At 43.3% G+C, this 25,697-nt stretch overlaps 1 protein-coding gene and 1 pseudogene across 2 annotated transcripts in view; both read left to right on the top strand.

The window, feature by feature from the left end:
* The window catches only part of LOC124794681, a 73,804-nt gene that overhangs the window by 15,705 nt on the left and 32,402 nt on the right, over positions 1 to 25,697 (top strand). The window contains exon 1 of one of the 2 annotated variants that reach the window (XM_047258229.1): positions 23,456 to 23,747. The exons of the other annotated variant lie outside the window; for it this stretch is intronic. Within the exon in view, the coding sequence (XP_047114185.1) occupies positions 23,508 to 23,747 (240 nt within the window). The 5' untranslated portion in view covers positions 23,456 to 23,507. Of the gene's footprint in view, positions 1 to 23,455; positions 23,748 to 25,697 lie in introns of those variants that run through there. 2 annotated transcript variants of the gene reach the window in all.
* Positions 20,822 to 20,939, top strand: LOC124721914 (annotated as a pseudogene).

Raw genomic sequence — 25,697 nt, 5'->3', positions numbered from 1 at the left:
AATTTTATAACATAAGAACACAATTACAAAGGTACAAAATACATCATTAAAGAACATAACAATACAGATAACATTTGTAGTACAGGCTTTACAAAAGAATCGAAATATCATATACATCAGTGTTACAGGAATTATGACATGAGTACATACATAAAAGATCAGAATAACTTTCGAAACATCAACTTCACACATGAGCATTAAAACAAAACAGAACAAATAATGTTTAAACATATTTACAAAGTAAATAACATAGTATTAGAAAAATTCTACAACATAACAACATCAGCTAAACACATAAAGACAGGAAAAACACAAATACACAAGCGAACACAAACACATAGTGGGATAACACAAGGAAAGGACAGGGTTTCTTTTACTGCAGTATTTTGCAAACAAAACTTTCTTTACTTCTCGGAGATCTCCCTTTGTTCTTCATTATTTCCAAAAAGTCCTATCTATACCTGCTTTCTGTACTTTTTTCGTATGACTTCTCAATGCATTTTTTCCAATTCATCGCAACTCATTCTCTTATATAGTCTACCCCCTCTTAAGCTAACTTAAATCTACTGAGCTCAGATGCTAAACTAAAGGACGAGGTAATGCAGCAGCACAAAACAATTAATACAAACAGCAATGAAAAAAAAAATGCAAACTGGCAAAGCAAGCTGCAGTAAATCTAAATTACCAAGCAAATGCAACATTACAACTAATATGAGCCAATGTGCAGCAACAAGAAAAATAAATCAGTAGTAAAACTGGCTTGACAGAGTAATACAAAGTGAAATTTAGTAGCACTATGCCTGGCAAACAGCAGCAGCAAATGCAATAACTTATATCTAAACATGACAAACCCACAAGCAGAAAAAATAGTACACTAAAGACAACAACGCAGATAAGGGAAATGTATATTCACATCTTAATGTCTATGTAATTAAAGTGGTGCACCACAAAAACTTATTCTATGAAATAAATTACCAAGTATTGAAAAGAAAATTATGTATGCAGTTCCTGTGAAGGGAAATGTCTTTTTGTGCTCTCTCATTTTTTTGGAAGTATATCACAAAACTATTATTTACTGGATCTGTAGACAGAAAATATTTATATTAGTACATCTATAAAATTTTATTTTAACCAATGTTGCAGTGCAGCTAGAAACTAGATATTAAACAAAATAGGCAAAGCAAGGCGTGAAACGTCATTCACTAGCCGTATCGCATTTCATAATGCAGTAAACGATCTTTCAACTAGCAAGACAATAGATGTGAAATGTTTCTCATCGTTTCATTAGGCATTTTAGTAAATATCATAAATTAAGATCTCCACAGTATAATCATATGTTTTCAAGTTTGAGCGTGTCGTATTTGCGATGCTTTCTACAGAGGAATGTCAATAGCGAGGATATTGGCCCCCTTTTTTTATTCTCCACCTGTGCCTATAAAAGGCACACACTAATGGCTTATTTCCAGGCGACTGTTCGCAGCTGGGTGCTTACAGTCACCTACCTTCCTTACCAACATCAGTTTCCGCTACAGTGACAGTCTCATATAAAAAATTTCACAGGTCGAGAATTTTGCGTTACAAATGTGTAGAAACAAAATCCTATAAGTACAACAGTGTCCAAGAAATTTTCAGTTGCATTGTGATACATTCACACATTTACACACATTTCATAATTCTAATGTACGATTCTTGGTTTCCAACATCCTTTTCCACAAATCAGAGTCCGTAACCACTACTCATTATTACTTACCTTATTATGCATATACATATTCGTCGACACTTCTTCAATATTTCATCATAAGAAATACATAGCATAATCAAATTCCTCATATACGGTATCATCATCTTATTGATCATAAACATACCTCAACAGCATAATACATATCGTCGTCGTAATAATATCATAACATCTCAGTCAATTCTCAAAATCGTCGTAGCTTCCTCCAATAATTTCAGAACCTAAAAAAAATTCTCTGCTCATTTCAATAGTGTCATCTACCTCAAACGTACTTTAAAATCATGATCCCATACCAAATACATCATTCAAAGCTCTCATAGTGTCACAATGGTTCCAAAAAAATACAGACAATATACAATTTCATAAGTGTGAAGTTATCCAATTGTGTAATTACATAAACATGTGTCACTGACGTAGTAAAAAAATGTTTGTTTCTCTGTTAAATAATTAGATAGCTGTGTAATTCTGTGTTAGAGGAATATGGTACCGATGTGTAAAGTTGTATAAGCAAATACCATATAAGCTAGGGCTCCTTGTGCTTGGCAAACACATGGTACACAAAGTAAGCGTGTACCCCCTGAGGATTAATTTAATTGTACCCTTAGGTGTTACAGATTACAGCAATGGAATGAAATGTATCATGGAAAACCTTTGTATCTTCGTAATTCAAAAATCTTTAAAAATAAATGTTTTAAGTACAAAATTAATCACTCAAATACGTGTACTGTAGGGCTAAACTGGGCGTCTTGTTGTAAGATAAACTCTGTCATTACTAAAGGGTAAAAAATGTGCCAAGTGTCGTAATTATCGTCGTCCGTAAGCAAAGTTCTGTATAAGTCAATGTACTTACCTCCTCATAAAGTGAAATGCTTTGCGTATAGATATCTTAGTTATTACGCTTATTACCGTGATGAAGAAAGTACTGTGCTGTAACTTATTGTTGTGCTACGGAATAGACTGTCTCATTGTAGCTATACCACACAAAAGGTACTACTAAAACTTGTTTTACTTTCCAGAAGAATTCAGAAAAACTGTGCAGATATAAAACAGATACAGCACAAAAGCAATAATGTAAATTGTGTCACACATTAGTAGCGTCATGATATAATCGTGTAGCTGTCAAAGAAACCAAATACTAAGTCATCTTTAATCTCAAAGAAAGTACTTTAGATCCAGAATGTATTCTCAAGTAAACCAAAATGTTGCAATAAAATCTCGTCAACAGTACTGGTATATGCTCTAATTATGTGAGCCTTATAGTCATTACGTAATCATACAACTAACAAACAAGAATGCACACACACAATAACACTGTGTCATCTGTTCACTATAACAATGCATTCGTAATTACTGTCTAAATATGTTCCATAGGTTCTAGACTGGATAGTTAACTTTAAAACATAGTTGCATGTTAACAGTTTCTAAGTCTGACGAAGCGTACTAGTAACGTGAAGTGAAAAGTTTTATAGCAAAGACTAAATTAAAAAGCAGATTATCTTTCAACAAACGGTTTTACATGTGATATATGGTGTAGTCCTTTACTCTTCCTAGTGCGCATAGTTTCAACTTCAAAGCAATTATCATGTTGTATACGTCGGTAAGGAATGCTAAAATTTTTCTCAAGGTTAGCGTCTATGTTATTTTTCGCTGAGCCAGCCGGCGCACGTGGCTGCCTGCTGTACAAGTCATTGTCTCTTTGTTGGTGTGCGTCGTTATTGGGATTTGGAGACCTAACTTCTACAAATTCACCTTGTCGAGAGTGCCCTACTCTGTTTGAATCCCACCAGTTCTGACAAAATTCAGGTCTGTCGTTATGATTATATCGTCTGTCGTCATGTTGGTAATTTCTGTGATTAATTTCTTGTCGGTCGCGTGGTGGTGAACTTCTACCTGAGTCGTAAATGCGCGGAGGATCATTGTGTCTGAAGTGATTCTGTCTCCCATGATAATAATTGTTTTGGTTCCCATATTGTCTGTTTCTATGGTTATCTCTGCCATATTCATTACTACTGAAGTGCGATCTTTCTCTGTAACTATTATTCTGCCAACGGTTGTCATACGGGTGGTGTCTGTTTTGATAATGATTTGCGTTGTAAGAATAGCCTTGTCGTGTATTATTTCTGTCATCGCGGAATTGTGACAGGTGTGACCTGTAATTGTTGTGCTCCTGTTTTCGCGTTCTGCGATTGTCAGTGTCAATTTCCAATTCTTGTAAGAGTCCCTGAAAAGCTTCAATGTCGTCTTTGCAACGTCCTGCCAAAATACACTCCTGGAAATTGAAATAAGAACACCGTGAATTCATTGTCCCAGGAAGGGGAAACTTTATTGACACATTCCTGGGGTCAGATACATCACATGATCACACTGACAGAACCACAGGCACATAGACACAGGCAACAGAGCATGCACAATGTCGGCACTAGTACAGTGTATATCCACCTTTCGCAGCAATGCAGGCTGCTATACTCCCATGGAGACGATTGTAGAGATGCTGGATGTAGTCCTGTGGAACGGCTTGTCATGCCATTTCCACCTGGCGCCTCAGTTGGACCAGCGTTCGTGCTGGACGTGCAGACCGCGGGAGACGACGCTTCATCCAGTCCCAAACATGCTCAATGGGGGACAGATCCGGAGATCTTTCTGGCCAGGGTAGTTGACTTACACCTTCTAGAGCACGTTGGGTGGCACGGGATACATGCGGACGTGCATTGTCCTGTTGGAACAGCAAGTTCCCTTGCCGGTCTAGGAATGGTAGAATGATGGGTTCGATGACGGTTTGGATGTACCGTGCACTATTCAGTGTCCCCTCGACGATCACCAGTGGTGTACGGCCAGTGTAGGAGATCGCTCCCCACACCATGATGCCGGGTGTTGGCCCTGTGTGCCTCGGTCGTATGCAGTCCTGATTGTGGCGCTCACCTGCACGGCGCCAAACACGCATACGACCATCATTGGCACCAAGGCAGAAGCGACTCTCATCGCTGAAGACGACACGTCTCCATTCGTCCCTCCATTCACGCCTGTCGCGACACCACTGGAGGCGGGCTGCACGATGTTGGGGCGTGAGCGGAAGACGGCCTAACGGTGTGCGGGACCGTAGCCCAGCTTCATGGAGACGGTTGCGAATGGTCCTCGCCGATACCCCAGGAGCAACAGTGTCCCTAATTTGCTGGGAAGTGGCAGTGCGGTCCCCTACGGCACTGCGTAGGATCCTACGGTCTTGGCGTGCATCCGTGCGTCGCTGCGGTCCGGTCCCAGGTCGACGGGCACGTGCACCTTCCGCCGACCACTGGCGACAACATCGATGTACTGTGGAGACCTCACGCCCCACGTGTTGAGCAATTCGGCGGTACGTCCACCCGGCCTCCCGCATGCCCACTATACGCCCTCGCTCAAAGTCCGTCAACTGCACATACGGTTCACGTCCACGCTGTCGCGGCATGCTACCAGTGTTAAAGACTGCGATGGAGCTCCGTATGCCACGGCAAACTGGCTGACACTGACGGCGGCGGTGCACAAATGCTGCGCAGCTATCGCCATTCGACGGCCAACACCGCGGTTCCTGGTGTGTCCGCTGTGCCGTGCGTGTGATCATTGCTTGTACAGCCCTCTCGCAGTGCCCGGAGCAAGTATGGTGGGTCTGACACACCGGTGTCAATGTGTTCTTTTTTCCATTTCCAGGAGTGTAATATGTCGCAAATGTTCAGGTAATTTGATTAAGCAAATGCGGATGAGTTCTGAGGGGCTGTATGGGTTTGACAGGTACTGATTCTTGTGCAACATGTCTTCAAAATATTTCACAAGCCTGGAAAATTCAGATTGTTCGAAATGTTTCATCATTATGATGCTATGTTTTACTCGGTCTTGTGTAGCTTGAGACCAATATGCTGAGAGGAAGGCATGATAAAATTCTCCTTCACTGTGACAATCGTGAATGACCGATCGCATTCTTACAGCTGGTTCATTCTCTAAATAGCCACACATAAATTCTAATCTGTGCTCTAATGACCAGTTGGGAGGAAAGCAATGAGAAAATTGATGGAGCCATGCTTGTGGATGAATGTCGTTGCCAGAATTCTTAAATGTTTTGAATTTACGTGTAGTAATGAACAGCTTATAGTCAAAATCGTCATGTCGGCGAGTCGCATGTCGGTCATTGTTACGTCGTTTCGGCGGTTCCATCTCAAAATTCTGTGTACCTTGGCAATTTCTTTCACAATTTCCGAAGTGCCCTGTGTTATTATTTTGTGGCTGCTCCGTATTTCTATGTCCCTCTTCCCGTATTGGAGCGCGAGTGTCCTTTAAATTATGTAATTCTTGTATTATCTGTGTCAACTGATCTTATACTTTCCGGATTTCTCTTTGGTGTTGCGTATTAATTTGATTCTGATTTTGTTTGAATTTCCTAATTTGTTCGCACTCTTCTGTGTCATTAAAGACTACCGGTTTTGTGTCATTCAGATTATCATCTACCTTCACAGATAAATTATTTAGCTGATCTGAAAGTTCAACTACTTTCTCTGATAATGAACTAATTTCCTCCATGTGTCTTTATGAACCAAATTTCAGAGTATCTACTGTGTCCTTTTTTTCCTGAGTTTTTGCAAGTTGCATAACCGAATTGGTAGATGCAACTGAGTCAATTTTAGCTTGCAAGGTGTTGTGATTTTCATGAACTATAGTTTGCAGTTCCTTTATGGCTGCTTCGTGATTCTGTAATGTATTTTCATGACGCGAAAAAATAGGTTGGAAATGCTCACAAATTTGTGTTTTTATGTCATTACAGACTTTTTGACATTTCGATTCGATTTTATGTAACTCAGTAGTTAAATCTTCTCGTGTTTGTTCAAGTGTGGTGTCTAACTTTTGTTCCATTGCGTCTAACTGTTGCTGTGTTTGTCTCTGGTGTTGTTCCATTGTGTCTAACTTTTGAAGATTTTGTCTCATTTGTTTCTGATTTTGTTCAAGCGTTGTGTCTAACTTTTGTAGCCTTTGTCCCATTTGTTGCATTAACTGTAATAACAATGTACTCGTGTCTGAAACATGTTCCTCAGTGCTTTTCGGCAATGAAGTTGCACCGGCAACATTCACATTTTGACAAGCAGAAAATGTGTCTTGACTTGTTTGAGAAAACGGTGAGGACCCAAAACCTGAATCTGCAGTATTTGCAAGATTGTGTCCTGTCATTCCTGATTCCTGAGGCGGGCTGTTGCCGACCGATCGATCGATAATGCGTCCCTGTTCACTAATTGTTTCACTGTCTACACCATTGTTTGCCGCCCGCTCCATTTCCCTATGCACAATTACCAAATTACTATGTTGAACATTAGTTAATTCATTACACGGTGGCGTTAACACACTGCTTTCGTCTTCACTGTCGTTTCTCAGTTTACTTTGGAGCCTAGTATTACGTTTTTCACACGCCATAATTGTCACAATATTTCACACGATAACCCAGAAAAGCACAATTTGAAGAGCAAAAATAAGAGAACACATTAACATAGCACTGAAAATAATATGTAGTTAATTGCAAGCGCAGTTGCGAAATACTTGGTGCAAATCTACATGCATGCCACAACTGTTTTACTGTACAACAATGAAAGGCTGCAACTACAAAGGAGATTCTCTCTACAATTACGCACTAGCAATAGACAAAAGCTACACTGATTACACAAACTACAAGAAAAAATCAGAAGATTCCAGTGAGGTATCCTCGACTAAGGGTCGACATATGAAACGTCCCCTTAGAACAATTATACATGACTGTGCTTAAACTGACACACAATATTTTTTGGCGCAACGCAATCTGACTTTCAAAAATCCCTACAAAAGAATGGCCCTGACTAACATTAACCTACACCTTTCACAAATCACTTACCTCACAATAAACTTAGTTACTCGAACTACTGCAATACAGTGAGCGCCACTACTGCCAGCTAAATAAAAGATTCAAACTACGGAAGGCACTAACTACTGATAGGTATAGTTAGCAAATGAAAGATTTTGATGGAGGACAAACAATGTATTTACCTCAGTAGTGTTCAAAAGTCATAATATACACTCCTGGAAATGGAAAAAAGAACACATTGACACCGGTGTGTCAGACCCACCATACTTGCTCCGGACACTGCGAGAGGGCTGTGCAAGCAATGATCACACGCACGGCACAGCGGACACACCAGGAACCGCGGTGTTGGCCGTCGAATGGCGCTAGCTGCGCAGCATTTGTGCACCGCCGCCGTCAGTGTCAGCCAGTTTGCCGTGGCATACGGAGCTCTGTCGCAGTCTTTAACACTGGTAGCATGCCGCGACAGCGTGGACGTGAACCGTATGTGCAGTTGACGGACTTTGAGCGAGGGCGTATAGTGGGCATGCGGGAGGCCGGGTGGACGTACCACCGAAGTGCTCAACACGTGGGGCGTGAGGTCTCCACAGTACATCGATGTTGTCGCCAGTGGTCGGCGGAAGGTGCACGTGCCCGTCGACCTGGGACCGGACCGCAGCGACGCACGGATGCACGCCAAGACCGTAGGATCCTACGCAGTGCCGTAGGGGACCGCACCGCCACTTCCCAGCAAATTAGGGACACTGTTGCTCCTGGGGTATCGGCGAGGACCATTCGCAACCGTCTCCATGAAGCTGGGCTACGGTCCCGCGCACCGTTAGGCCGTCTTCCGCTCACGCCCCAACATCGTGCAGCCCGCCTCCAGTGGTGTCGCGACAGGCGTGAATGGAGGGACGAATGGAGACGTGTCGTCTTCAGCGATGAGAGTCGCTTCTGCCTTGGTGCCAATGATGGTCGTATGCGTGTTTGGCGCCGTGCAGGTGAGCGCCAGAATCAGGACTGCATACGACCAAGGCACACAGGGCCAACACCCGGCATCATGGTGTGGGGAGCGATCTCCTACACTGTCCGTACACCACTGGTGATCGTCGAGGGGACACTGAATAGTGCACGGTACATCCAAACCGTCATCGAACCCATCGTTCTACCATTCCTAGACCGGCAAGGGAACTTGCTGTTCCAACAGGACAATGCACGTCCGCATGTATCCCGTGCCACCCAACGTGCTCTAGAAGGTGTAAGTCAACTACCCTGGCCAGAAAGATCTCCGGATCTGTCCCCCATTGAGCATGTTTGGGACTGGATGAAGCGTCGTCTCACGCGGTCTGCACGTCCAGCACGAACGCTGGTCCAACTGAGGCGCCAGGTGGAAATGGCATGGCAAGCCGTTCCACAGGACTACATCCAGCATCTCTACGATCGTCTCCATGGGAGAATAGCAGCCTGTATTGCTGCGAAAGGTGGATATACACTGTACTAGTGCCGACATTGTGCATGCTCTGTTGCCTGTGTCTATGTGCCTGTGGTTCTGTCAGTGTGATCATGTGATGTATCTGACCCCAGGAATGTGTCAATAAAGTTTCCGCTTCCTGGGACAATGAATTCATGGTGTTCTTATTTCAATTTCCAGGAGTTTATATAGCAGTTCATGGCATCCAGTCTTACAAATTTACTGTCTCTGCCCAAAACTCCGCCATCTCACTCCCCACATCCACCACTGCTGGCGGCTCACCTCCAACTGCGCAACGCTACGCGCTGTTCACATCCAGCTGCCGCTGCCCAACACTACAATGGCAGACAACAATACAAACTAGCCACAGACTGCACACAGCACAGCCAGTGATTTTCATACAGAGCGCTACGTAACGTTGCCAATAAGAAAACATAAACAGCCTACTTACATCTGCATTTATACTCCGCAAGCCACCCAACGGTGTGTGGCGGAGGGCACTTTACGTGCCACTATCATTACCTCCCTTTCCTGTTCCAGTCGTGTGTGGTTCGCGGGAAGAACGACTGCCGCAAAGCCTCCGTGCGCGCTCGAATCTCTCTAATTTTACATTCGTAATCTCCTCGGGAGGTATAAGTAGGGGAAAGCAATATATTCGATACCTCATCCAGAAACGCACCCTCTCGAAACCTGGACAGCAAGTTACACCGCGATGCAGAGCGCCTCTCTAGCAGAGTCTGCCACTTGAGTTTGCTGAACATCTCCGTAACGCTATCACGCATACCAAATAACCCTGTGACGAAACGCGCCGCTCTTCTTTGGATCTTCTCTATCTCCTCTGTCAACCCGACCTGGTACGGATCCAACACTGATGAGGAATAGTCAAGTATTGGTCGAACGAGTGTTTTGTAAGCCACCTCTTTTGTTGATGGACTACATTTTCTAAGGACTCTCCCAATGAATCTCAACCTGGCGCCCGCCTTACCAACAATTAATTTTATATGATCATTCCACTTCAAATCGTTCCACACGCATACTCCCAGATATTTTACAGAAGTAACTGCTACCAGTGTTTGTTCCGCTATCATATAATCATACAAAAAAGGATCCTTCTTTCTACGTATTCGCAATACATTACATTTGTCTATGTTAAGGGTCAGTTGCCACTCCCTACATCAAGTGCCTATCCGCTGCAGATCTTCCTGCATTTCGCTGCAATTTTCTCATGCTGCAACTTCTCTGTATACTACAGCATCATCCGCGAAAAGCCGCATGGAACTTCCGACACTGTGTACTAGGTCATTTATATATATTGTGATAAGTTGAGAGATGTTGACCTCTTCTGTAGTGTAAAGATTAGTTTTTCAAGGAATCAGAATCACGTATTACAGACTATGTTGCTTTGATTTGTCTTGAAATTGTAGGTTGCAGGTTTGTAGATTGCAGGTCGTAGGACAAAATATATCTCCTGAGTTGTAAATCATAATTTATATGTTGACTGACACCATCCTGCTTGTTAAATTCACTTCTCGCGGTTTCATTTTACCGAAGACGTCCTTGTGTTTAATCAGCTTGAAAGTGAACGCTGGCTGGCCGCCATATTCTCCTCTTATGTAAACTACTAATCACATGAGTTAAAGCCATTTTGGTACTGCCAGGTAAATAGATATACACCTACAGAGCCGCGAGTGAGAAATAGTAGCTATGAATAGAAATTGTCTGCATGCTAATTGAAGACCTCAGCTGTAAACAGAGGTAAGGGACACCCTTTGGGAAAAAGAGTTATGGCATGATGTGCGATGAGCTTTACTCGTATTAGCTGATAGTTCCACAATAAACATAGAAACAGCCACTCTATCTCTAATTTCAGATTCTCACTTCTGGTTGCTTTGCCAGGATGTGAGCGTGTTAACAGTGGTAAGTGCCAAAAATGTAGCTGGCAGCAGCAATAACGTGTGCAGTATTCGTCCCAGGAAAATGGACATCAGGGACGATTTGTGCAAGTCCGAAGATGATGTGGATAACTACGACTTTGATAAAGATTCTGAATATGTTCCTGAACTTAAAAGCACTTCGAAAGTTGCCGATAATCATATAAATGTTACTAATTATTTAAGCAAGTAAAGAATATAAAGTAGTACTCCTTACCATGATTTATGCGCATTTACGGGACAGTATGATGGCTACAATGTAAAGTGCCATGCTTACCATTGTTTATGTGCTGTAGTAAGATGAGAATAAAATTAAAATGGCTATGCAAATTTTAGTGACATACACTGAAACAATTCGGGCCTTTTAAATTTATATTTGTGAGTGGTTTCTTGTTTCGTTAACAAGCCCAGCGAGTAAGCAGTTGTAGGTCATTACTAAGCCATGTAAAGCGTATTAATGTTGCAAGTAAATGATGTTAAGTAACAATGAGATGTCGACATGAGCGCAATTTAACTAAATTGATCAATTAATTACCCATCACCACACACAGCCAAATTCACATCTATCGCCGCATGGAGTAGCCGCGTGGCCTTGGGCGCCTTGCCCAGTTCGCGCGGCTCCCCCTGTCGGAGGTTCTGGTCCTCCGCCAGGCATGTGTGTGTTGTCCTTAGTGTAAGTTAGTTTCAGTTAGATTAAGTAAGCCTAGGGATCGATGACCTCACTAGTTTGGTCCCATAGGAACTTACCACCACCATCCCCATATCCAGACAACTTCATACGTTTTTCTCAGCCGGCACGTGGGACCCTGCCCCTCCCCATCCCTCTTGCTCTCCCTCCCCCACCTATCGTATTAGCAGCAATATAGAATTTTGGCGGGAATTTCAGAAATGGTGGGAATTTCTTTGTGCCAGGGCTGTACTGACGTCTCGCCCCCCCCCCCCCCCTCCCCCAGTCTGAAAATGTCCGGAATTTAAAAATGGAGGTGATCTTTCTGGGACTCGAACTCTGGTCCTTACATGCCACCTAATTGATTAAGTGTGCAACAGTAACGGAAGAAATGATGATGGACCCTAATAGTTGGTAAAATGAGTGCACACTCACAATAATTTAATAAATATCGTGATCTACTCAGAAAAAATGAGTTTATCATAATAAACAACATTAAATGGGATTCTGCATATATCTACGAAATGATATGCGGATTAAATATTACAATGAGATTTATTATACATCACAACATAAATGTACATGATTATCGACACAAACAGTGGGTTAAAGGACAGGGTATACTGAAATATTATGAGAATAAGAGCTGGCTCGAGAACAAGGAGCCCCTACTCTCTGTGATGCAATAGACTGACGATAATGACCGGAGGTCATGATGAATCAAATATTATTTCCCGACTATATAGCAATATCGCAATTAGTAGTGAGAGCTCAAATGGGATCACATGGAGAAACAAGCAAGGTGGACTTGTAGCAAAGCGAGCGCGCCTGCTGCCGAGGGGTTCAGTATGAAATTGATAAGGTCCTACAATGCCGTAGCCGCAAAATACTGTACCAGTACTGAAATCTGCAGCACGTCGTCGGTAGGCAGCGTCCTGATGATGTAGGCGCCGACTTCTGCTGTGCAGCAACTCTATGTCAACGCCAGGCCTCGAAGGCTGTTCGAGAATTCTCAGTTCTTCCGAAAACGAGCGACCAAGTAGCAAGACCATCCAACTCTGAGAAAGATCAGATCCCGAATCACTTCTGTCCACGCAATGCAAGAGCGAAGCCAGCATTGCTCAACTCCCTACTCTCCTCGAAAACTGCGAATCAGCATTCAGTTCTGACTCCAAAATTCCTCCACACTGTCTCAGAACATCATTCGCGCCAATAGCGACCGTTCCCTCCAATTTCGAGCAGGGTTTTATGGCGTCAACTAGCCTCAGTTTAAGTTGACCAATCATGCCTCTGCTATTCAGCTGAGGACACTAAACTTGCCGTTTGACCGGCTACGAAAACAACCTGCCTAGACTACTGGCCATCTGGTGCCAGACAGTCGCACTCAGCAGAGCACAGTCCACAAGTTTTCTCCGAATCAAGAGGACAATGCAGTCAGTCGGTGCCAGTAATCTTCGTTCCGGACGCGCCGGAACTGTAAACACATAAACTGCAGCGACTCTCAGACGTCTCGTAGGTCGTTTCGCCCTGCATACAATAGGCGAAACTCGACCGACGTCAGTCGTTCCGCCAGACGTTTAAGCCTATTGTATGAACACCACAGAATTCAGGTAATTGCAGCCCCCAACGGGAACCGCAGTGTGCCGCGTCCTCCGATACTCGCCTCGCACAGGCCACCCAAGGAAGCAAAACAACGTGTTTAGGAATCAAGTGAATAGTATTTTTTTGAGCTCTCAGTACAAATACTCTCATTACAATAACTTTATTCGGTCGGTTACTACCGTGCAATGACATAGAACATTAATAAAATTTATGAAAATCAGAGGAGACATGCAAAAGAAGGCATGGAACCTCTCAACTAAATATCGGTGACATAACTTGCATCGAAGATGTTATGTTCTTTAGCAGGATGAATTTAAATGTCCACCGCGACTGCGCCTGGGCTCTTCAGTAGTTGTGTACTCACCTGATGATGGCCGGACGTCTCTGGGCCGCAGTATCGTGGCAGAATGTCGACGAGATCCGGCTGCATACCCGGAAATTATTAGAAGACTTTAAATGTGCTTGCCAGGGGCAGACGGTTGCAGTTCGAATGCATAACTTGCTAACTGTTCATTTATAAATTAATTTGCCAGAGTTGCACACTCTGTAGATATGGGGAAAGGGAAATTCTCACGTTACAGGATGCTAAGTGCAGTCGACACTTTGTCAACTAACGAATATTTATTACTAGTATCACAAGTACCCAAAAGATATAGTTTGTAGATGTCCTGACTTGGTTGTTTGGATGAATCAGAATTGGAAGGTCTAAACAATAGTAGCGAATCTCATCTGGTAAGTAATAAGAGCATATACTATTGAGAAAAAATATTAGAGCAGCAGCAGAAATCAACTCTGTACACTTGTCAGCTCTATGTAGCAGATCCCAGTACAATATAGTGGAAGTCAAACGAACGTGTAGAACTGTGCGAGACTTAGAATTTCCATCAAGTGCGTCGCTACATGAGTCTGTATGAGTCTGCATATAATCTCTCTGCTGTGTGTAGCAGTACGTGGATTTGTTTCCAGACTATAAGTTTCCAATCTGCAGCACTCGTTGCGTCTTATCTAGGTATGAGGCAAGTGTTACTATATATTTAACGATCTTATTAGCCAAAATGCATACATGTAGATTATGGGGAAGAGGGGAATTCTTAGGATTTTTCGGTGGGCTTGTGCATAGGACATGTAAATATCCCCTGTAAAAGCAAACAATGCATGGGTATGCCATCAATATGACCACATACATCCGCAAAACTATCGAAATATATGGAAAATGACATAAAATCGAGGAAAACCTGGTAAAATTACGACAAATTAATGGGAAATACGTAAAATTGAGGTAAATAAGACGAAATATATAAAATCACGAAAAAACAAGCAAAATTACATAAACTGATTGAGAATACATTAAATTAGGGAAATAGTACCATTAAAACGCGTGGAATTGCGTTGGGTTTTGGGTACTCAGACACTCAAGACCAAGAGGATCTTAAAAATTATGCTCTGGGTGCATTGAGTTTTAACTCTTCCCTTCTCCCTGTAAACTACATGGGTTTTTCTACCACATACTTCAAAAGAGGTGACGTAAGCATTACACGGAGGTCTATGTTAAAGCGAGTGAAATATATGTACCTTAATGTATAAGTGTGTTCTCACACATGCATTCGAAAATAGATATTACCGAGTTACAGTTGCCCCCCCCCCCACATGCAATGGTATTCCTTAAGTATAAAGCAGGAGAATCAATATGTTTATCAAACTTAGGCAATTTTCTAGAGTGTTCTGTAGGAGAGCGGACCAGTACCACATACATCATCTTCAGTAGTGAGAGGAGTGTGTACTCAAGAGACATGGTGTTAGGACGAAATTGCTATATTATTCTACACATGACCAAAACTACCTAACACAGAGCAGGACTTCTTTCTGCAGGAGGAATGCTACCAGAGCCGTTGTGATGCTACTGTAAACAGCAAAAGCTCTGTTACCTCTCCTTTGGCTATGGATCATGGTGCTTACGTCCTCATATGAAGCTACTGCTTCTCTCTCTACATCTTCATGCAGCAGGACGTGGAAGGTACCTCGATGTATCGGCTATCGAAAATATTCATGCTGGTTTTTCCTCGCTCTGTTTCCTAGTGAGACATGGACACATCTATCAAAACCCATACTAATACTAATAACAAGCATGACTGCTACGGAAGTGTGATTGCGGGTATGTATGTTTCCGTCTTTAAAAGGCTATAAAAATCTATTAATTTCCTAGGAGGCAGAACAGCGGTCTCCTGATTTAGTTCTAGTCCGTTTATAAACAGTTCGAGCGGCGGATACACTCTGATGCCTTCCTAGGACACCAGAATACTGTAGAAGGAAGTAGTTTTATCATTTTAAAGTTCATCGCCATAGTGATTGGGGTAGGAATCTTGCAGGGTGGTTGTATGTGTGATGTTGGACAAATATACACTGCAATACAAGTGAAATTGACCGAGAAAAAACATCTGTTGCATTAATAACTGAACGCATCTCATATAAAGAGAATTTGGATTTTTAAATGCTCTCTCTATTTATTAACTGTGCTACATTCTGAATTTAAGTAACACAAGCGAGGAGACTGCCTCATTGCACAGCTAGATGCTACAAGTGTAAAGCTAACACATGTTTAAAATAATCTCTTGGATTCAAAAATAAGTACTCTCACATGCTGCTTAAAATTTCTTTTCGTTGCGCTGAATTTATGAAATGTTCTCTTAGACATCAGAAATATCATTAAAGTATCACAGCTTATTGCTCACTCCCTTTGAAGGTACTCTATGCTTCTTCACGTAGACACAGGCCTTTAATTTTTGGCTTCACCTGTCATGTTCCGAGACTCCATCTTTCTGGTAATTTCATGTTTTTCATGCTGTGTCGTCTTTCATTAATTGATTTCATTTAATATTTCTCATGCCAAATCCGCTAACTTTCTTATTCACTGTTAGTATAAGTCACTCCATTTAATGTTTTTCATATCAGTGTTGCCGATTATAATTTTGGGGTACTTTAACTGAATTTCACTTTCTTGTTTATTCTGATTACCATTGAAGACATTCTTTCATACAATCGCGACATGTACGCTTACAGTCATATTTGACGTATAATCCAATGAGAAATAACGTCTTTATCTACATCTTGTGGGGGCAATTATTGAGATTGAATACACTGTATTTGCGAAGTTTAGTGAGTCAAATTTGATTTTCATGTTTGGTATGAATAGAAAATGCAAGATATCCTTGATCATTTATTGATGCGATACTGACAATCAAAGAGATGTAGTGCAAGGAGTCAGCAGAATTTGGTGCCTTTAGACACTGTGATTAAACTTTTTCTTTCGTGTTGTGGGAGATCATCTTTTATTTATAAAATACAGAGGAACACGTTGTACAATGAATTGGACATTACTGTTTGAAGATGATGCAGCGAATTTATGTTTTTCAGGTTGAACTTACTTACACTGGTGCTAGAATTATGTTGTGGTGTAAGGAACATCAATTTTTGCACTTAAAGGTAAGAATTATTTCTGATGTGTTTATGTTAATTTTGTTACATGAATTTAGCTGTTTGGGAAATTTATTTTTTCAGCTGGTTGTTAGAGCATCATAGTGGTATTCTGTTTATTGACAAAAAATTGGGTACTGCTGTTTACTATATTAAGTTTAAGAAATCAGCTATTAGAAAAGGGAGACACATTTGGAATCCAATGGCCTTCATGTAGAAATTATTAGTCCTATGAAGCAAACTGGAGAGTAACTGTTTCGATAATTAAATTTTTGCCTCTTGAAGGATGGACTTAGAAAATCATCGCCAAGTTCTTGCAGAAGAAAAAAATGTTATTTTTATTTTAGCAGAATAGAGAGCCGACGACTGCAGAAAGTTGACGACATGGTAATGAAATAATGTATTTTTATGTCAAAATACATTTGTTTTCGACTGAGGACCTTTTTAAAACAATGTACTTTACCGACTTTTAACCAAGATTCCATAACTGATGTGCGACTTCTGAATGTCTGGAAAGTACCCATCCACGACTGTCCTGCCCTCTTCTTTGTACTAAAAACTTATTCCATCTACGAATTAATTAGATTTGGACTACGTGGAAGTCAGAGGTGGCCAAATCTGGTGAACAATGCATGTATGAACATTTGTAGTTCAAAATCTTCTGCATTCTATCTTTGTGGCCGGTATCATATCACAAAAAATAAAAAAAATTGTATTCCAGTACCGACTACTTATGATTTATTTCTTGTTACACTTGCCCTACAATGCATGAGTAATTCCCTCAGTTGTTGCTTTACCCTTTGCAAGTAAATCAGTGTCAGCAAACACTGATCGTAATTTTTCCAGGAGATGAATGGATTACAGCCTTCTGGGTCTGGACCACCAGGCTCCAGCCACCATTCTTACTACTATTTCTTTTCTGAAATTGTGGGCGAACGTTGACTCTGACAGTTTGCCGCAAATAGAACTCTCCAAAGATTATTCGAAAGATCTGTTATTGCACTTTTTTTGATCAGCGTTCTACAAATTCGTCTGCTTTCATCTAAGCTTTCTCAAAGTTACTTACTTATTCATGTCTAAGGTAACTCACTATTTCTCCCGATACGCCTACAACGTCAGTAACTTCACACACTTTTACAGAAATATACATGTATCTGTATCTAATAATACACATCGCTCTCATAGCCTGTCTATATGTCCGCTGAATTGCCTCATTTTCTTCTTTAGGATAGTGCACTCTGCTTTACTGTAAGTACTGAGGACTTACGTCGATCATGACCAAATATGTACAATACTATATAGTTCTTTGTGAGCACCGCTGGGCGGACATGACGTCACGTCTGCGCAGCGTGAGGAGGTTATCAGTTCTGCATCCTCGCAGCCTCACCAGGCCCGTATTGTGTGCCGTCAGTGCAGTGCCAGCCTGCCTCTGCGCTACTGATCTTTTTCAGTACGTCATGTTACACCGCTCTTAAGTGTTGAAATACGAGATACAGAATTCTCAGAAACTCGTGAACAAACGTGCCTTGGTAACAAACTATCCAAAATAAAGTATTTTTTTAGAACACATTGTCCCAGTTTACGCATTTGAAGGAAATTCGTACAATAAAATTGGAAAGTTGTATGGAGAGAACTATTTTGCAGATAATATTGACACTTGCTTCACATTTATACGCAACCTGAAACAATATAACAACAAAATTTCATGGATATAAGACCAAACACTGCCGACCTAAGAAATTTTCGCCTTTCCCTCATAGAGCGGAAACTTTATACGAGAAAGTAAATTGTTGAGGAATGAAGACCTTCAAGACCAGCGTATTACTGTTTCCATTAACTGACAGTTTCCGACGACCTTACTCGATTCTTTTAATGTCTAGAGCGTTGAGAGACCTTAAAGTGCTTTGTACTCTAGTAGTTCCAATATGTTTTATAGAGGACCTGGAAAATTGTTGCTCGAGTTTCTGTACTTAGGTATTACATAGCTCCATTCATGAGCAGAAACAGGAATCAATGAGGGCAGGAAAGAAGATAGAGAAAGGAATGAGGAGTCCGTCGTTATTGATGATTCCAATGAAATGCAGGAATTTCCTAATGTTCCAGAGCACAGAGATAACATATAAAACTTTTTAATGCGAGCACATTTACAACATTCGGTATGGTTTTCACATGTTTGATTTTCATCGCTATCTTGTATTCAACTCCGTAACTTGTGTGTCATTAGATGAAAAATTTACATCCATAGTCGAGACGACATTTATTGATCCAAAAAGCATAAAAAAGGATCTTTCACTCGTTTGAACCATATTTGCAATAGAGTTCATGACAGATACGACTTTCAAAGTCACGGGGATTACATCAACGACCATAGCTAGAAAATAGTTTACAGAAACTTTAAGACAATCCTCTCCTCCTTTCGAAACCAGTTTGTGGGAATATTGATACTGGACACTAGTCCTACAGACTGTATCTTGTATTCCAACGTGCTATTTACAATAATATCAGCGAGAAAGTTGTATTTCATTTGCATAAGATGAAAGATCAAAGTACCTGAAGCCTTCGGATTTCTCATTCCGATTTTATGTATGCCATCGAACCGGCTATCGCTGTAGTAAACGAACCGTCAGGCGCGTTCTTGTGAAGCCGCTGCATCAGTCTCACATACCCACGACGTCTGCTACGTCGTTCCACAACTTGGCTATACCGGGTATATCACAATAGTGAAAATTGACGTGGGTGAAAGTATACGACAGTATCGAAAGGAGTCGTTTCCGAGGTAATTTAGAATGTATTTAAAAGTCAAAAGGAGAACTTAATTTTTTTTTTATTATTCAGGGTTAACTGCCATTTTTCGCGCCGCGCATATGTATTGTACAAATATATATATTTTTTTAATCGTATGGCTAGGGCCCCCCATCGGGCAGACCGTTCGCCGGGTGCTGGTCTTTCAATTTGACGCAACTTCGGCAACCTACAGTCGGTGAGAATGATAGGGTGATGATGAGGACAGCACAACACCCAATCCCAGGACGGGGAAAATTCCCCGACCCAGCCGGGAATCGAACCCGGGCCCAGAGGGCTGACAATCCGCCAAGGTGACCATTCAGCTACCGGGGGCGGACGTTATCAGGTAAACGACAGTATAACTGCAAACAATGTAGACGGGTTGCTCAGACTGCCTTTTAGATCATTTATATAAATTGAGAATAGCAAGGGCTCTATAAGACTACTTTGGCGACCCTCAGACATTACTTCGGATTCACTTGCTGAATTCCTGTTAGTTAATGCGAATTTTCCCCTTTCTGACAGGCAATCATTAATCCAGTCGCGCAGCTCTGGCGCAGTGTGATTATAAGTCGCTTGTGAGGATGATATCAAAAGCCTTCTGAAAAATCTGGAAATATTCAATCAACTTGAGATCCCCTTTCGATAGCACTCGTTGTGCGAAAAAAGAGCCAGCTGTATTTCATAAGAACGATATTTTTTGAATATATGCGGGTTGTGTGCAAAGAGACAGTTTGCTTAGTGATATTTCATTTTGTTGGAACGTAGAATGTGTTCCCAATTGCCGTAACAAATCGATGTCAATTCTGTGGTAGTTGGGTTGGGTTGTTTGGGGGAAGAGACCAGAGAGCAAGGTCATCGGTCTCATCGGATTAGGGAAGGACGGGGAAGGAAGTCGGCCGTGCCCTTTCAAAGGAACCATCCCGGCATTTGCCTGGAGCGATTTAGGGAAATCACGGAAAACCTAAATCAGGATGGCCGGACGCGGGATTGAACAGTCGTCCTCCCGAATGCGAGTGCAGTGTGCTAGCCACTGCACCACCTCGCTCGGTGATTTCAATTCTGTGATCACTTCTATTTACTTTCATTTGTTATGTGCCCTGTGTCGAGCGAGCGGTTGTGTACTCTGAAAGGAACCTAATTAGTACACAGTCTACAGCAGAAACCTTTCCTTTATCGCGTGATTTTAGTTACTTCGCTACATGGCTGTTTCTGATTCGAATTCTACAAATTTTTACATCTGCAAGCAACACCTACCGATCTTGTCATACCGTAGCAACTGACAAGTGGCGTGGTTTGAAGTTAACGAATTTCAATCTTTCAGTAATCAGTATGCAACGGCCTTGTCGCAGTGGATACACCGGTTGCCGTGAGATCACCGAAGTTAAGCGCTGTCGGGCGTGGGTAGCACTTGGATGGGTGACCATCCAGGACGCCAGGCGCTGTTGCCATTTTTCGGGGTGCACTCAGCCTCGTGATGCCAAGTGAGGAGCTACTCGACCGAATAGTAGCGGCACCGGTCAAAGAAAACCATCACGACGACTGGGAGAACGGTGTGCTGATCACATGCCCCTCCTATCCGCATCATCCAATGAGGATGACACGGCGGTCGGATGGTCCCGACGGGCCACTTGTGGCCTGAAGACGGAGTGCTTTTTTTTTTTTTTTTTTTTTAGTAATCAGTATATGCTTTGTTTTCGCACACGATTCGCATTTTCTGAGGTCGACTTCACACGGCGTCTCACTGATGCTGCTCGACGCGCCCTGTCAATACCTGCCTTTCACAATACGCATACGACGGAGGAAAGCCGCAGTCTCGTTAGCAGACGCACGACTGGCACCTCAGCGCAGCGGGACAACAAGGAATGACCCCTGGTTGCAGCCGGGTCAGCCGCCTCGTGTCCTGAAGTCCCAGGGACAGCCAGCGCTCACTCCCTGCTTGGCGGTGGTCGCCTGCTGTTGGCCTGTCAGCGGTGACGTCAGCGCTACCGCTCTCGCCTCGTCCCACCGTGCAGAAGCTAAGAGGCACACAGTGCATACATGTTTAACTCAGACACGGGACTGGCCGCTGTGGCCGAGCGTTTCTAGGGGCTTCAGTCTGGAACCGCGCAACTGCTACGGTCGCAGGTTCGAATCCTGCCTGGGGCATGGAGGTGTGTGACGTCCTTAGGTTAATTAGGTTTAAGTAGTTCTAAGGCTAGGGGACTGATGACCTCAGATGTTAAGCCCCATAGTGCTTAGAGATATTTGAACCATCATACACTGCGGCTGGCCACAGTGTGTCAAATATTACGCATGCGGGGTGCGCGGGCCGCGGAGCTCGTCCTGCGTCGCCATTGCTCGCTCCTTCTCGGAAGTACCCGGAACAGTGTGACATTTCACTGAGTATTGCGGCGTGACATTTTTCGGCCACCACAGCTCTCTTCCGTTCGGCAGAATCGTGGTGCCAGCGCTGTTTGCTCTTCGCTGTCTCTCCGTCGTATGAAAGACGTTCGCAGGTCCAGTGGCTGTTTGCACAAAACCGTGTCGGACCCGCTTTTGCCCGGCGTAGTGCAACAACTCGGCATGGCATGTACTCAACAGGTCGCTGGAGGTCCCCTGCAGAAATACTGAGCCATGTTGCCTCGATAGCCACACATAATTCCGAAATTATTACCTCTCAATTATACCCCATAAATGTTCGATGGGATTTATGTCAGGCGATCTGGGTGGTCAAATCACTAACTCGGACTGTGCAGAATGTTCTCCAAACCAATCGCGAACAATTGTGGCCTGATGACATTGCGTATCGTTGTTTGGGAACATGAAGTCCATGAATTGCTGCAAATGGTCTCCAAGTAGCCGAAAATAATTTCTAGTCAACGACCGGTTCAGTTGGATTATAAGACCTAGTACATTCCATGTAAACACCGCCCATACCATTATGCAGCCACCATCAGCTGGCACAGTGCCTTGTTGACAACTTGGATCCATGCTTCGTAGGATCCGCACCTCACTCGAACCCTAACATCATTTTTACCATCTGTAGCTGGAACTCTCCTGACCAGGCCACGGTATTCCAGTTGTGTAGGTTCCAACCGATATGATCACAAGCCCAGAAAAGGCGCTGCAGGCGATGTCGTGTTGTCACAAAAAAGCACTCTCGTCAGTCGTCTGCCGCGATAGCCCTTTATCGCCAGATTTCACCCCACCGCTCTAACGGGTAGGTTCGTCATACGTTCCACATTGATTTCTGCAGTTATTTCACACAGAGTTGCTTGTCAGTTAGCAGTGACAACTCTACGCAAACGCCACTGATCTCGCTCGTAAAGTGAAGGCCGTCGGCCACTGCTTTGGCCCTGATGAGAGGTAATGACTGACATTTGGTATTCTCGGCACACTCTTGACTCTGTGGATCTCGAAATGTGGGATTCCCTAACGATTTCCGAGACAGATTGTCCCATGCATCTAGCTCCAGCTACCATTCCGCGTTCAAAGTCTGTTAATCCCCGTCGGAAACCTTTTCACATGAATCACCGGGGTACAAATGACAGCTCCACTGATACATTGCCCTTTTATACCTCGTCTGTGCGATACTACCGCCACTTGCATATGTGCATATCGCTATCCCATGACTTTTGTCATCTCAGTGTATAAACAGTGCACAAGTACACAGACAAAATTTTTTTAAAAGAATTTTAGCTGTTTTTTTACTTCGCGAAACGACAGATATGACAGAAAATTTTCAAAACAATTCCGAATAATGCAGAATGCAAATTACCAATTGATTCGATTGAGAAACGTTACTGACAAACGTGAATTTCTGATTGTCCTCGTAAAACGCTTCATCACTGGCACAGTGAGAGGAAGCTGACTCACAAGAGGTGGCATCTTGCCCAGAAAGCTGCAGGTAACGGAGTGTGCGACACGGGTGGGCGTCCTTGTTGCCATCCAGCTGCAGCCGGCGGCCGACCTTTAAAGAGCCGGAGGGACGCCTCAGGCGGCAATCCCAGCCTCGAGCCTGTGCGATTACTGTCCAGATGGCCAGACCCGTGCGCCTGCTCTCGGTGGTGGCTGTGCTGGCGGCCTCAGCAAGTGGGATGCCGTGTCCCGCCTCGTGCCCACATCAGCAGCAGGCGGCGGCTACTTCCCCGTGGCGGCTGATGCTGCTGCCCCCCCGTGGGATCATCGTTCTCGTGCCGTGGTACATACACATGTGCCTCTCGCAGCAGTTCACAGCTGGAGTGCCTGCGTTGGCCGCACCAGTCCTGCAAGCATCGGTGAGTGCATATAGTAACTGGCTGTGTTAAGTTTTTGTTTAAAGAAGAGAAATGGTCATTTCTAAAATGGGCAGTCACAGGAGTTGGACAGACAAATATCGGTACAAGCTTAGAAATTCCGAAGAAATCTTGGGTAACAGAAGATATAATTTAATTTATCGACGAAATACACTACTGGCCATTAAAATTGCTGCACCACGAAGATGACGTGCTACAGACGCAAAATTTAACCGACAAGAAGAAAATGCTGTGATATGCAAATGATTAGCTCTTCAGAGCATTTACACAAGGTTGGCGCCGGTGGCGACACCTACAACGTGCTGACATGAGGAAAGTTTACAACAGATTTCTCATACACAAACAGCAGTTGACCGGCGTTGACTTGTGAAACGTTGTTGTTTGCCTCGTGTAAAGAGGAGAAATGCGTACCATCACGTTTCCGACTTTGATAAAGGTCGGATTGTAGCCTATCGCGATTGCGGTTTATCGTATCGCGACGTTTCTGCTCGCGTTGTTCGAGATCCAATGACTGTTAGCAGAATATGTAATCGGCGGGTTCAGGAGGGTAATACGGAACGCCGTGCTGGATCCCAACGGCCTCGAATCACTAGCAGTACAAATGACAGACATCTTATCCGCATGGCTGTAACGGACCGTGCAGCCACGTCTGGGGACGTTTGCAAGACAACAACCATCTGCACGAACAGTTCGACGACGTTTGCAGCAGCATCGACTATCAGCTCGCAGACCATGGCTGCGGTTACACTTGACGCTGAATCACGGACAGGAGCGCCTGTGATGGTGTACTCAACGACGAACCTGAGTGCACGAATGGCAAAAAGTCATTTTTTCGGATGAATCTAGGCTCTGTTTACAGCATCATGATGGTCGCATCCGTGTTTGGCGAGATCGCGGTGAACGCACATTGGAAGCGAGTATGGCGTGATGGTATGGGATGCCATTGGTTACACGTCTTGGTCACCTCTTGTTCGCATTGACGCACTTTGAACAGTGGACGTTACATTTCAGATGTGTTATGACCTGTGGCTCTACCCTTCATTCGATCCCTGCGAAACCCTACATTTCAGCAGGATAATGCACGACCGCATGTTGCAGGTCCTGTACGGGCCTTTCTGGATACAGAAAATGTTCGACTGCTGCCCTGGCAGCAAATTCTTCAGATCTCTCACCAATTGAAAAAGCCTGGTCAATGGTGGCCGAGCAGCTGGCTCGTCACAATACCCCAGTCACTAATCTTGATGATCTGTGGTATCGCGTTGAAGCTGCATGGGCAGCTGTACCTGTACACGCCATCCAAGCTCTGTTTGACTCAATGCCCAGGCGTATAAAGACCGTTATTACGGCCAGAGGTGGTTGTTCTGAGTACTGATTTCTCAGGATCTATGCACCCAAATTGTGTGAAAATGTAATCACATGTCAGTTTTAGTATAATATATTTGTCCAATGAATACCCGTTTATCATTTGCACTTCTTCTTGGTGTAGCAATTTTAATGGCCAGTAGTGTATGAAAGGAAGATGCCCAGAAAAAAGACAGAAATATAGCAATATAAGTTACTTATGACTGAAATAAGTAGGAAGTGCAGAGAAGACTAGGTGAAATGGCTACAGGGTAAATGCGAAGAATTCGAAAAAGAAATTGTCCTCAGAAGGACAGACTGAGCATGCACAAAGGCGACAGAAGTTATGGGATACCTGCTAATACCCCGTGGGACCTCCTTTTGCCCTGCGTAGTGCAGCAACTGGATGTGGCGTGGACTCATCAATTCGTTGGAAGTCCTCTCCATAAGACTGTGCCACTGTCTCTTTTGCTGATCATAATTGTGAAAGTATTGCCGGTGCAAGATTTTCTTCGCGAACGGACCTGTCGGTTATGTTCCATAAATGTTGGGTGAGGATCATGTCGGGAGATGTAGGTGGACAATTCATTC

The sequence above is a fragment of the Schistocerca piceifrons genome, chromosome 1, assembly GCF_021461385.2.
Source record: "Schistocerca piceifrons isolate TAMUIC-IGC-003096 chromosome 1, iqSchPice1.1, whole genome shotgun sequence".
Lineage (NCBI taxonomy): Eukaryota > Metazoa > Arthropoda > Insecta > Orthoptera > Acrididae > Schistocerca > Schistocerca piceifrons.
The sequence above is the reverse complement of the archived record's forward strand: the minus strand, read 5'-3'. Positions and strand labels throughout refer to the sequence as shown.